At 37.9% G+C, this 14,698-nt stretch overlaps 1 protein-coding gene across 5 annotated transcripts in view; it reads right to left on the bottom strand.

Annotated features, from left to right (window-relative positions):
• Nucleotides 1–3,881: 3,881 nt before the first annotated feature.
• Nucleotides 3,882–14,698, bottom strand: part of NCK1 (NCK adaptor protein 1) — a 113,328-nt gene continuing 102,511 nt past the window's right edge. For 4 of the 5 annotated variants that reach the window (XM_023735993.1, XM_023735992.1, XM_023735990.1 and 1 more), the window contains 2 exons: nucleotides 11,166–11,878; nucleotides 7,759–8,596 (listed from right to left, as the gene is read on the bottom strand). In XM_023735993.1, the coding sequence (XP_023591761.1) occupies nucleotides 8,402–8,596; nucleotides 11,166–11,878 (908 nt within the window). In that variant the 3' untranslated portion in view covers nucleotides 7,759–8,401. Of the gene's footprint in view, nucleotides 8,597–11,165; nucleotides 11,879–14,698 lie in introns of all 5 variants that reach the window. The other variant, XM_004381430.3, reaches the window with a different exon arrangement.

Below are 14,698 nucleotides of genomic sequence, written 5' to 3'. Positions count from 1 at the left end.
ATTTGAGCAAAAGGAGGGAGAGGTGGTGAGAAGTAAGGAAGAAATCAAAAACAGCATAAAAAACCAACACCAGCAGCCAACAAATGGCACTCAGGGAGTTGGCCAGTGCAGGCGGGTGGAATCCAAGCAGCCGGTGCTTCCTGGCGAAGAGACTGTGGCTGTGGAAAGCAGAGGGAGGCCGAGTGGGGATGAAGAAGTGTGGGGGGTGGGAAAGCGTCTATCATTGGTTACCGGTTATTCTGTCTCCTGCTGGAAGCTCCGTGAAGCTGATTTCTCATACCCCCTGTTCACTTGTCTCTGATAGGAGTCCAAGATGGCGGATCTGTGCTGTGTTAGCTGATAGGGGACCTCTGCATGTATGTCTCCTCGCTCTTTGTTCTCTGTCAGTTTCTTACTCCATCTGGTGCTTGGCTGAGTACTTCATTTGATGCTTAGGGTTTCAGGATTGCTGTTTTCTCTGTTTGGCTTAGTTTTTCAGATCTTTGCTGTGGAGGGACGGCGTGGTGCTTCTGCCTAGAGCGCCGTGTTGCCGGAAGTCCTTTTGCTCTGCTCTTGACCCTGCATTCAGCTCATCATCTGACCTCCAGTTCTTCGGACTTGGGGCAGCAAGCTGTCGTCTGATCTGCCAATTTTGGATTCGTCAGCCTTCACAGCCATGAGCCATAGCCTGCTGTCTGACCTGTGGCTCTTGGGTTTGTTAGACCCTGTGGCTGAGTCAGGAGACACCTGACACTTGACCCACGGACTTGGGACTTGCCAGCCTCTACAAATGCATGAGCATGAGCTATTTCCTTTAGATAAATCTCTATGTATATATAATAGATATATACACTTCACTGGTTTAGCTTCTCTAGAGAACACAACCTAAGACACATGCCAACCCCAAACTACCCTCTATCCTTTCAAAGAATTGGAGGATCATCCATGTCTGAAGATGAACTGCTGGTAGAATGGACCTAGTTTCTATCATAAGCAGAATCCAGAAATTGAGTTTTTCCCTATTACAACACTATTTGCTGTTTAAATCTTTAATTATTGTAGGAAAGGTATTAGCAAGCAAATACAAAGATCTTTATGGAAAGAAGATAGAGGCAGTGGGGAGTGATGGGGAGGTTCATAGCTGAGGAAGAGACTTCTAAGCCCTCTGTGCCCTGCAGGGCCAGGACACAAATGAGGAGTGCTGCCTAGGATGCAAATTTGAGGAGCTCACTCTTAAGTTCAGGTAAGTGTAGGATCTGCCCTGGTGACACTGCATGGACTACATGGTCAGCTGCTCCATTCCAATAACTCTCCCTTGCCCTATTAAGCACAGAATAATTCCCTTCCCTTTGCATCAAGATTCCTAAATATCTATGTCCTGTGTTTCAGCATATGTGACATTTAGTTAGAATCTAATAATACTGTCCTAGTGATCCATACGGTCGCTATGAGTTGGAATTGCCTCAACATGTTTGGTTTTTTTTTTTCCCCCTGGAAGTAACACAGGGAATATAAATAGTGGAATTTCCTTTGTCCCCTAGACTCTTCTAACTCCTGCTTTCACTAAACCTGCTCTAAGTGTGATTTTACCCAACAATTTTCAGGGCTCCTACATCCCTTTCGCCTTCCCTGGACATAGTTTGTCCATTTCCTCCCTAATTCTTATCTAGCCACCAGTGTAGAGCACAGGGAATTTAACCTTCCTTGACCTCAATTTTTTCCTTAGAGTGTGATCAATTAAAACCCTTAAGTAGGCCAAACTATCCTCCTTCCAGTAGTTTGTGATTTTTTTTTTATGTGACATTCCCCAACAACTCTTATGATGAAGAATCAGGCTTTATTTAGAATAGTGTTTTGTAGTTAAAAGTGCCACATTTATATTAAACACCATTTTATTCATTTTTAAAATTTGAAAACCAGAAACAATTTTCTGTACTAGTGAAGATCTTAACATTATTTTAAAATGATTTTGGGTGCTACATTTTCAATCACTGGTAAGTAACTAATCCTAGGCATCAATGACTAGGCGCACACACAGCTCAAAGGTCAAATTTACCAGAGGCCCCTTTTGATCATCTATATAAAATAACAACCTCTTCTTCACTCTCTAGCTCATTTTATTTTTCCTTCAGAACACTTCTCCATTTGGCATTCCAAACCAAAAAACCAAACCCGATGCCGTCGAGTCGATTCCGACTCATAGCAACCCTATAGGACAGAGTATAACTGCCCCATAGAGTTTCTAAGGAGCACCTGGTGGATTCAAACTGCCAACTTTTTGATTAGCAGCCATAGCTCTTAACCATTATGCCACCAGGGGTTTCCCCATTTGGCATTACACCACTAGAAATGTAAGTTCTATGAGAGCTTTGTCCATTTTGTCCACTGTTACATAGCTAGAGTAGAACAGTGCCTGACACTTGGGCAATCAAGTATTTGAGGTTAGTTGGTTGAAAGGATGGATGAATAAAAATCTCCAAAAGCTACTTGAATGTGCATAGACATAACGTTCAAGAAATATTTTTTTCATCTTGACATCAACTCATTACATGCCCTGATGAAATCAAGGTCTGTTGTCTGTAACATCCCCATATCTACAATCTAGAAAACATCAAAACGAGTAAAAGTTTGTTTGGCACAATTTCCTTTTAGAGAACCCATGCTTATTCAGGAATCACTAATTTTTCCCATAAGGGCTCAAAAAGTATACATTTAATAACCATTCCTGCGTTTACCCTAAAATAAACAGTCTTGTTCTGAAATCCACTTTTTGTTCTCCATAATTTCCCAAGAGTTATCTGCAGTTTGTTCAGTTTACAATATAATTACCTGAGCCCAGAGATTTACTTACAGCAACTAAGTATCTCAGCTACCTAAGACAAAATGTCTATTTATAATGTTTGCTTTTCCTGTTTAAAGGTCATTATCATTCCATGAGGTACAAGACAACATGGCAAGAGGAAACTGAGTACCTTGGCTTTTTCTTTGTCTTCCGTTAATTCTGCAAGATCATTTCCAAATAATGAGACCAGCCTTTCCTGAGCTTTAAAAACAGCTTTAAAAGTACTTAAATGAGTTAAAACATTTAAAGATTATTCACTCAGTCCAGTAGGTAAATTAAATGTGCTAAGCCATTGCAGACATCGTTAATTCTGAAAAATCTGAGATAATGAAAATGCTCTGGCCTGGCGAAACATATTCTCAAAAAAGACACTTTAGCTTAAAACACCTGCCTCTGTAGGCATGGCCAATGGTAACTGAACCACTTCTCCTCCTGCTCCTCAGAACACTACCAAGTCCAATTTCGGTTCTATTCATTAAACAAGTAACAGCATATGATGTACACTTTCAGCTCAAAAGAACACTTCATTAATAAATTAGAAAAATACAGTTCACCTCCTCTGTCACTTGGTTTAGATCACGTAACAGCAAGAAACTAGGGTGTGGAGTATGCATAGTACACCGGTCAAGTGTTTAGATGATTAGAGTTGAGTCCTATGAACTTGCCAAAGCAATAAAACCAGCTTATCAGAAGAAAACTGTCACGCTGAGGACTAAGGTACACCTGACCCAAGCCACGATATTTCCAATCGCCTTATATGCATGCGATAGCTGGACAATGAATAAGGAAGACTGAAGAATTGATGCCTTTGAATTATGGCGTTGGAGAAGAATACTGAATATACCATGGACTGCCAGAAGAATGAACAGGTCTGTCTTGGAAGAAATACAGCCAGAGGGCTCCTTGAAAGCAAGGATGGGAAGACTTTGTCTCACGTACTTTGGACATGTTATCAGGAGAGACCAGTCCCTGGAGAACGACATGATGCTTGGTAGAGGGTAAGTGAAAAAGAGGAAGACCCTGGACGAGATGGATTGACACAGTGGCTGCAACAATGGGCTCAAGTGTAACGATTATGAGGATGGCACAGGACCAGGCAGTGTTTTTTCTGTTGAATATAGGGTCGTTAAGTCAGAACTGACTCAACGGCACCTAACAACAAACAACATCAGAAGGAGTAAGCCAATATTTCCTACCCTGAAACAGAATCAAATGATTTTCCCGACAATCTGCAATTTGGCGTTTTTTAAAAGTCCACCTGATACTGTTCAGAACATTAGGATATCATCCGTCCTATATCAAATACCCTTTAAGGAAAAAATGACCACAGCTGTGAAGCAATTTAGACGCAGTTGAAAGCTCCATATAAATGCAAGATTACACAAGACCCCCTTATCTTCTAGCAAAGTATTAAAATGGTAAAGTTAAAAGTATGCTGTACTACAGGACCAAAGAATCCTCATGCTTATAAACTGTTCTTCAGTTAACACAGACATTTTAAAAATTGGCTAACAGATGTCAATATATGCTGTTGTTGTTGGACTAGGTTCTTAACCATTGTTTCTTAACTTGCTCATTTACAAATAAGGATAATCCTCTCTCTCAATAAGGTGATGCTTAATGATTAAATAAGATACCATCTGTAAAGCACCAAAAAAAAAACAAAAAACAAAATATGCTGTAATGCTACTCCTTATTTATTGATTTGGACATGCATCTGAAGTATTTCTGAAAATGTTTCCAGATTCCAAACTGAAAACTGTTACAGGAAAAGTAGTTAACAGTGACTGCATCTGGAGATGTGAATTAAAAGGATAAGGGTTGGGAGACTTTTTTATACTGCTTGAAATTTTTCCCCATATGCACTGATAAAAATAAAGGGAACATTCAGCTGATTATGGCATTGTGAGAATTTAATTCCAGTATTGTTTCACTTTTGAAGAGAAAACAGAACTCTGAATTTTATGTGGACTCAATTTTAAAATGTTGACTAGCCAACTAATTCCACCATCCATCGGTTTGTCATACTGTGATGGCTTACATGATGCTATGATGCTGGAAGCTATGCCACTGGTATTTCAAATACCAGCTGGGTCACCAGCTGGGTGGACAGGCTTCAGTGGAGCTCCTAGACTAAAACAGACTAGAAAGAAAGGTCTGGCAATCTACTTCCAGAAATTAGCCAATGGAAGCCTTATGGATCACAACATAACACTGACTGACTCACTTGCTTTGGACACATCATCATGAGGGATCATTCACTAAAGGAGAACGTTTGGTGAACAGGGCCAACAAAGGTGTGGGAGACCCTTAGTGAGATGGATTGGCACAACAGCCACCGGCGATGGACTTGAACATGCTGGCGAATGTAAGTATGACCAATGTTTCATTGTTTGTTGTACATAAGGTCATCATGAGTCAGAGTCGACTGGATGGCAGAAAACAAATTTTTTAAAGCACTATGTGGGTCAAACAATATTCCGGTATATAAAGCATATGGTTGCATCCTGAATTAGGGACCTGGCTGAGAGATGGGGGTGAAATTCAGACTTCTCTATTCACCAAGCAGGAAGGGGGATGGGTAAGCCTGTAAGAGACCTAATTCTCACAAAGGTACTAAATGGACAGCAGTGGCCCTACTTCTTTGCAACCTCTGATCCAAATGATAGAATCAGAGCTTTAAAGCTGAATATAATTTATGTACCACGTAGGTACAACCCGTTGCTTTCGGGTCAATTCCAATTCAGAGACCCTATAGGACAGAGTAGGACTGCCCCATAGGGCTTCCAAGGAGTGGCTGGTGGATGCGAACTGCCAATCTTTTGGTTAGCAGCCACACTCTTCATCACCACCAGGGCTCCACGTACCTAACAAGGATGACCATATTCTAACCACCCCACATTGCTCATCTGCTAGGCCTTTTTATTCTTCCAGTAATGGCAACAGACTATACTTAGCCTTCCCATTTAGTGAAATTCTCTGTGAAACACTGTCTTTAAGAGTGCTAGGTGCATGTGTTACTGTGTTTGGTGATATGTGTGAGTATGTACTCAGCTGAACCCTAAGAATTTATGATGAAATAAGTAGTAATTGCTTCTTTTTGTTAAGTTTATATAGAAAAACCTTCTTCCAAGATTCTGAAGAAGTTATTTGTAGAAGTGGGTTGTATGGGGGTTGTGTGTATGTGTGTTATATAAATTCAAACTGATAGCTAATCATCTCTTCATATGTGGAAGAAAAATTCTGTAATACTGCTCTTCCCCAGGACTCTCCGGTGTCATGATAAAGAGAAGCTCCAGGCTAGGAATAAGGAAATTTATTCTTTCGTTAATATTCCAATATTACCTAGCTATGTAGATGTTTTCTAAGGTTGTTCTAGTTCTTAAAGAGAATTGCTTCAAGTAAAATCCATGCTTATGAAAACAGCCATTGGTGTAAGGATTAAGTTTAAAAACTGATAAAATTTTGCAGAAGTACAAAATTAAGTAGCTCCCAGTGAGGTTTTCATCTCATAACAGCACACACTAGATATTGTCACACATGGGCTATCTGGGAATTCTCCAGCTATACTGTCTAATTATGACACAGAAATATGCATTCAGCTTCCAGTGGTACTCTATTGCTAGCTACTTTCTCAAAATGACGCTCTATTAACATCAGTTCAGTGGGGTTTGCTGTAAGTAGCTCATGTCTGTGATACAAAGTATTAATTGCTGGTTTTTTACAAACTAGTCATAAGTCTTCATATAGAAAAAAACGAAGAGATGGGGAAAAGGAGCATCATGAAGTTTGTCAAAACTTAAATAAAAAGATGTTTACTACCTAGGCTTTTACAACCACTTTAAAACTTCCTTCTTCAATTTATATTCATGTGATTTCACAGCAAAAAAGCATACATGATTTTTATTTCCATTAAACTTACCTATTAATAATCATCTTTATAAACAAAGTGGGACCGAGTTAAACAGATAATGAAGTATGAACTAAAAGGTTTTAAAAGCAGATGTAATGAAGATGAAGATTTGTACGTCTTCATTATATTTGCTAACTCCTGGTGCTTAACACAAGAAACCAGGGCTGCTACCCAGTGGCAATGTAAATCTTTAAATGATTTTAAGATTTAAAGAATAAAAGAATATTGGAAAAAAACCCATAAATTAGACAACTTCAATTTTAACACCAGTAATTCTGGTGTATCAAATTTTTAATAACATCAAGGGACAGAAACATTCTTATGCTTAGACAACACTGGGAAAATTCTTGAAAAAATCGTATGACTTCCTACTGTTTACTAAATTTTATGGTTTTAAGAAGTATTTTCAATAAAAATACTTAAAGTTACTTTGCTTAAATTTAAATCTTCAGAATTAAATTTCAAAATGAGGGAAAAAGTGAGCTGTAATCATAAAATACGCATTTTCTTCTGTGACCAACAGAAGTGGATTCACTACTTTACAGTAGCCTCTCATTCATATACCCCAAATCCTGTTTGGTGAACAAAACATAATAGAGGGACCTGCAAAAACAAGATTTAAAAAATAATATAATTCTTGCTAACCATGAGCACATCTCATCTTTCCCTCAGGTACTGGGGTATTTAAGAAAAATACATCAATTTTCATGTCCCAGGCAACAAATTCCACAATTGAAAGGAGTACATGAAAATAGGAAATACTAAGCCTGACATTTAATGATGTTTAGAAATAAAACAAGTATCTCATCACCTTCTATTTTCCCCCAAACTTAGCCATAGCTTATTTCACACTGGCACAAACATAACATGTCCTTACACAAGGTGCTTTGGTAAAATAACACTAGAAAGAAAGAAGAAAACAACACTACAGAATCCATTTACAATTTGAAAAGCTAAATATCTCACAGAGACTGCTTTGTTTTCTTGAATAGCCAGATGAAACAGAAGCACCAAAAATATTCTTAAGAATTTAGTGATTTTGTTTCCAACAGTTGTAAATTAAAATTGTACAAGATGTTTTCCAGCCTATATCCAATCTGTTTTACTTTACATTGAAGACAATGAAAGGATTTTTTAAAATAATGGCAGACACAACATACTTGGTATTTACAACGATCTGTGACAAATACAATGCCTGAAAATAATTTCTATTTTTTCATTTATTATTGCTATTCAGTCACAGTAAAGATTAACTCTTTTATTTTAGCATATGTTATATATCGATATAAGAATTTTACATGAAGGAAAACCATAGTGGAACAACCAATAGGATGTCCTTGCAAGGAAATAAAGGAAAGGCAATAAAGAAACTCTTCCATGTAAAGACTTCTGATTTCCATTAATTTTTTTCAAAATACAAAATTTTAATATTAGAAGCAAAGAGAAAAACAGTAAAGAAAACCATAAAGCAGACTAAGTAATTGCTTTATGCAGATGCTCTGCATACACAGTATATACGTATGTGCTGAGTTATAATAAAAATACGTATGTATTATAGTCAATTCTCATACAGCGTTAGAAATCAAGCATGACTGGACTGACATTTTCTCAGTCTTCAACTACATGACAAATTAAAGCTGTGTAGCAGTCACTTTTGGTCAGCAGTATCACGATAAATGCTTGACAAGATATAATTTTTCTCCTTGTTCACTTGTAAAAATTGGTGCTTTTTTGTAATGTTCTACAAGTTCTTCCATGGTGCTGAATTTACGCTGCCCAATGCAGTAGACAGTCTCTTTCAGTTGGACTTTAAAATGCTTGTTTTTCCCTTGTGCTTTTAGTGATACTGAGAAATCATTTGGCTAAAAGAGAAAAAACACCTATGGTAAACTTTCTGAAAGATATCTATTAGCATTTTTAAATTAAACTATTAATAATAAGAGCTAAAATTTGAGCACTAAGTACTAGACACTGTGCTAAATCATTTACACAGCTTATCTCTTTTACTCATCAAAACACACACATTTTATAGGTAAGAAAATTGAGGCTCAGAGAAGATAACTTGTCCAAGATCACCATCTATTTATCAACATAGCTAGGATTCAAACCCAAGCAGTTGGACTCCAGAGTCTAACTAATATGCTCTACACAACAGCACAGCAAATCCTTTAATAGCTGAAGCACAGAGCTATCTGCTCCAGTCAGACTACTGGGGAAACAAGTGAGAAAATCCAAGACCCTTTTCAATTTGTAGTGAGTAGTTGCTGTCTTAAAGATAATACTCTGAATTCTCATAAAGGACACACAGATGAGAATTAATCTAAACCCTAATGAGGAATCACAAACTCAATGCCTACAAAAAAGAAAAAAACCAAATTTATTGCCGTCGAGTTGATTCTGACTCATAGCAACCCTACAGGACAGAGCAGAACCGCCATATAGGGTTTCCAAGGAACGGCTGGGGGATTCTGTCAACCTTTTTTGGTTAGCAGCCGAGCTCTTAACCACTGCATCACCAGGGCTCCCAAATGCCTACAAGGGCCAAAAAAGTAAACAGGTGACAAAGTAGGGGTCAGGCTGGATGAACATGGAGAACAACAGTGTATAGCTACCCTAAGGGAGGTGGTCACTTCTCAGCTGTGATTGTTGCCTTATGGGAATAAGAGCTCAATGCTGACAGGTTCCTACTTTACAAGGGAAGTCTGAATTTTTATAATCTCCCAATATTTCAATGTTGGCAATGAATTCAAATGTTTAAAAAAGTTGTACAGGACAAACAAAATATACCCATTTCAGACCTCTTCACTAAGGATTATACTGCTGAAAATAATAGTGTATTTTGGCTAATATCTATGCTCAATTACACAAAAGAAATCATACTGTATTCCACTTTCAATCTACTTTCTTAATTAGGTGCTTTTCTTTTTTTTAACCTAACAGTCTTCTAAACAGTCTCTATCAACCCCAGAAACCTCTTTCTATACAGTTACTCTCAAAGTTTCAAACACTGAGCTTTTTTTGGTAAACATTTCATACTTGAGGTTTTTTTTTCTTTTTTTTTTTTTTTTACCATTCATTCTAAGGTCACTCCCTTTCTAAACCACTCTGCCCACTGCTTGCCCTGGACAGCAAGGGCCACCTCAGGCATTTAACAGAAAATGGATCCAACCACTCTTCCCTTTCATCAACCACTTGTTCTCTATGGGGTTAGGTATAGTCTCCGTTTTCCTGACTTTCACATCAGGCAGTTCAATTAATCTCAATCTCTCTCAATGACCATGTCTATCTGTCCCTCTCATACCCATACCACACCGAGATAGGCTTTCTTCTTTCAATCTTTTATAAATTATACACTTTTGTACAACTACATACACACAAAGCCAATACTAATTATGATTTGATAAGTGAAAAAGTAGTGGTATTCTTTATCAAAAATAAAAAAGAAAGGCCATATTTAAGGAAAAAAGAGTCATCAAATTCTAATAGCCTACACAGTCCCCAAAAGAGCCCATATAACTATACTGATATTCAATTTTTATTATTTTATAGTTTTACCTTTAATTTACCCAGTAATTTACCTTTTATTGCAAATGCATTTCAAATACAGTAAGTGTTAAGATTAGTTTTTGAGGCATATAATAAAAGTGCGTTCTAGCTTCCAAACAACCAACTTATTAAGAAACTTAAATATCACTTTATTTTTTTTAAATTTAGGGACTTCCTGTATTGTAAAGGCTGTCGTTAGCTGCTATCAAGTCAGCTCCAACTCAAGGTGACATTATATATAACAGAACAAAATGGTGTCCTGTCCTTCGCCATCTTCATACTTGTTCGTATAAGGACTAGAATAATTACATTCTTACACATTGCATACAACATGCAATTTAAGGAATGTTTCTCCAATTTAGTCTATTGCACCGTTCTACTCTCATGAAGAATCGATGTTCAATTTTCTCCATTTTTCAGTTTAATGCAACAGAAAATAGTTCAGGAATGCAAAACCAACAGAACTAGACAAGGCCATATCTAGTGCAGAATCAATGCCAGGGCTAAATTTTATTCAAAATAGATACTGTTGGAAACAACATTAACTTTAGCTTCAGAATATCTATGTCCCAGCTTACTAGCTGACTAACTTTAGGGAGGAGTCCCTGGGTGGCAAATGGTTAACGCGCTCAGCTGCTAATCAAAAGGCTGAAGGTCTGAGTCCTCCCAGGGGCACCATGGAAGAAAAGCCTGGCGATCTACTTCTGAAAAATCAGCCACTGAAAAGCCTACGGAGTACAGTTCTACTCAGACACATATGGAGTTATCATGAATCAGAATCAACTTGATGGCAACTGGCAACTTTAAGCCACTTAACCTCTCTAACCCTCTATTTTTTTTAATACTCAGAACGCTGTTTTCATTTACCTTTGTAAACCAACTTACCGAAGATTCACTATCACGAATGAGGAAATCCCCTTCGTGCCCTCTTTCATTCAATGCTATTTCTGCTTGATGCCTGGTTACTTTACCATAATACCATGGATTGCCAGCAAACTTTCCAGTGAGTGAAGGTCTAATGTAGTCACACTGCGGAGGTGACGGTCCCAAACCTGAGGTTAATGGATTATTCTGCATAATGGTAACATAGTTTTTTGGCACCAGACCAACCATTCCATTGATCTTCCTGCACTTCCACCACTCTGGGTCATTTTCTGGTTTTTCAATAACATCCATTACATCTCCTTTTTCAAAATTCAGTTCTTCATCATTGGACGAGCTGAATGGGTAAAGAGCCTGTACCACGTGCAACACTTGCCCAGTATTTAGGTTATTGACGACAGCTGCTAATTTCTCTGACAGGGAACCCACATGGTCACCCAAAGGACTGTCACCTTCTTCAGTTACATAGTTTGAAGGGAACCATCCAATTTGTCCATTGTAGCTTCCTCGCCACCACCCATCACTACATTTCTCCATGACGATCACTTTTGTGCCTTTTATCAAAGATAACTCATCTTCTCTCTCAGCCATGTAGTTAAATTTTACATAAGCAGGCATGCTGAGGTCATACAGACGTTCTCCTGGGTCAACAAAGCTGTCATCAGCGGGAGATGCAGAGTCTGGCACACTAGGTTTTCTTTTCACTTTTCCAATGCCTGTTTAAAGAAAAAGGGGGAGAAAAGAACATAAAACAATGATTACCAAAAAAATGACTTAATCATTATCAAAAAAGGCTCTTACCCTTGTATAGTTTTTTTAAGCCTTTATACTTAGATAACAAATTTTTATGTGGTATATCTCTTTGGAAATATGATGCAAATTCTCTTTTCATAATCAAATAAGGACTTAATTTCAGTTATTATATGAAGGTTACCCACTTATCTTTTCTTTTACCAAAGGCCCTGAAATAACTACAAAATTACATAGTAACACTGTCCTAAATTAATGAATTTTCTATTAAATGTAAACACATTATTTCTGTCATACCTACAATCTATGTATACAAAGGCACTCCTAACTCCATACTCCTCTTTTGCCTTTATTAACCTAGATTCTGCAACTAGCTGTGCCAAAATAAAACCATAACTTAAATTACAATTTGATATACAATGTAATATTGTAGTTATGTCCAGGTAGTCTCCCCATTTGCTTTTTTTTCTTTTATTTTTTTAAATTATACTTTAGATGAAGGTTTACAGAATAGTTTCTCATTAAACAGTACACATATTGTTTTATGACAATGGTTAACAACCCCACGACATGTCAACACTCTCCTTTCTTGACCTTGAGGACCTTTCTTTTGGTGAAAATATACATAGCCAAAGTTACACCATTTTGAAAGTTTCTACATGTACAATTCAGTGACATCGATTACATTCTTCCAGTTGTGCTGCTATTCTCACTATTCCAGATTATTCCATCACCATTATCAACTCACTGTCCCCTAGTCTATCCACCAAACCTTCTGAGTTGCTGTTGTCAATTTGATCATAGTTTTTTTTTGTACCTTAGATGAAGGTTTGTAGAAATAGTTTCTCATTAAACAGTACACATATTGCCCTATGACAATGGTTAACAACTCCATGTCAACAGTCCCTTCTCAACCTTGGGTTCCCTATTACCAGCTTTCCTGTCCCCTTCTGCCTTCTAGTCCTTGTCCCTGGACTGCTGTGCCTCATTAGTCCTGTTTTGTTTTATGAGGCTGTCCAATCCCTGGCTGAATGGTGAATTTTGGGAGGGGCTCCATGACTGAGCTAAAACGGTATCCAGGGGCCATACTCTTGGGGTTTCTCGAGTCTGTCAGGCCACTAAATCTGGTCTTTTTTGGGGGGGAGTTAAAATTCTGTTCTACATCGTTTTCCAGCTCTATCCAGGACCCTCTATTGTGATCCTGGTCAGAGCAGTCAGTAGTGGTAGCCGGGCACCATCTAGCTGTACTGTACTCTGCCTGGTGGAGGCCGTGGTAGCTGTGGTCCTTTAGTCCTTTGGACTAACCTTTTCCTTGTATCTTGTTCTCTTCATTCTCCCTTGCTCCCAAAGGGGTGAGACCAGTGGAGTATCTTAGATCGCTGCTCACAGGCTTTTAAGACCCCACATGCTACTCACCAAGGTAGAATGTAGAACACTATCCTTATAAACCGTGTTATGCCAATTGAGCTAGATGTTCCCCAAGATCATGGTCCCCACAGCACTCCGCCAAGCAATTTGGTCCTTCAGGGAGTTTGGAAGTGTCTATGGAGCTTCCATGACCTTTCCCTGTACAAGCTGCGCTGGCTTCCCCAGTAATGTGTACCGTCTTACCCTTCACCAAAGTTACCATTTATCTATTTAGTCTCCCCCCACCCCCCCATCCCTCATAACCAACAAAGATTGTTTTTTTGTGTGTCAACTTTTACATAAGTTATACAGCAGAGGTCTCATACAATATTTATCCTTTTGTGATTGACTTATTTCACTCAGCATAATGACCGCCAGTTTCATCCATGAGATGCTTCACAGATTCATCATTATTCTTTATCTTTGTATAATACTCCATTGTGTGTATGTAACATAGTTTATCCATTCATCTGTTGATGGGCATCTAGGTTGTTTCCATCTTTTTGCTACTGTGAACAGTGCTTCAATGAATATGCGTGTGCATATGTGTATTAGTGTGATGGCTCATATATCTCTAGAATATATTCCTAGGAGTGGGATTGCATTTTGCACTGCTTTTTTTGTGGTACTGACTTTTTCTTTGTTCCTCTTACTCTCCTGTGCTGAGTTCCTTTTATTTGTGGATTTTTTTTTTCATTTCTTTTGTTTTTGTAGGTTTTGTTTTTACTGAAACTTTATTTTTTTTAATTTTTTTATTTTGATGAGTAGGTTTGTTAACTTTCTTTGTGGTTACTGTGAAACTCACCCTTATCTTCCCAGATTTGAATCAGTCTATTATTACTTGGTATCGCTTGACTTCTCTCCATTAGAAGGTTCTATACCTACACCGTTTATTCCCTCTTTTATTGTTCTGATGCTGTTGTCATTTACAGATTAACCTCTCTGGTTCCCTGATGTAATTCTTTTGGTTTTGCATAGTCCTTAAGAGTTTATTTCCTAGGTTGGTATCTGGCTAGTACAATCCTGTGTCCTATATTCAGCCTGTGGTCTGATGCTTGTTCTCAGTTCAAAGGACTTCCTTTAATAAGTCTTGTAAGTTTGGTTTGGTTTTTACATAGTCCTTTAATTTCTGTTTATCCGGAAATGACCTAATTCTACCATCATATTTGAACAAGCGTTTTACAGGATATATTATTCTTGGCTGGCAATTTTTTTCTTTCAAGGTTTTATATGTCATCCCATTGCCTTCTTGCCTGCATGGTTTCTGCCAAATAATCCGAGTTTAGTCTTATTGTTTCTCCTTTATATGTGACTTCTTGTTTTTCTCGAGCTGCTCTCAGGATTCTTTGTCTTTGGTTTTAGCGAGTGTGATTATGATA

Source organism: Trichechus manatus, unplaced genomic scaffold (genome assembly GCF_000243295.1).
Source record: "Trichechus manatus latirostris isolate Lorelei unplaced genomic scaffold, TriManLat1.0 scaffold00084, whole genome shotgun sequence".
Lineage (NCBI taxonomy): Eukaryota > Metazoa > Chordata > Mammalia > Sirenia > Trichechidae > Trichechus > Trichechus manatus.
The sequence above is the reverse complement of the archived record's forward strand: the minus strand, read 5'-3'. Positions and strand labels throughout refer to the sequence as shown.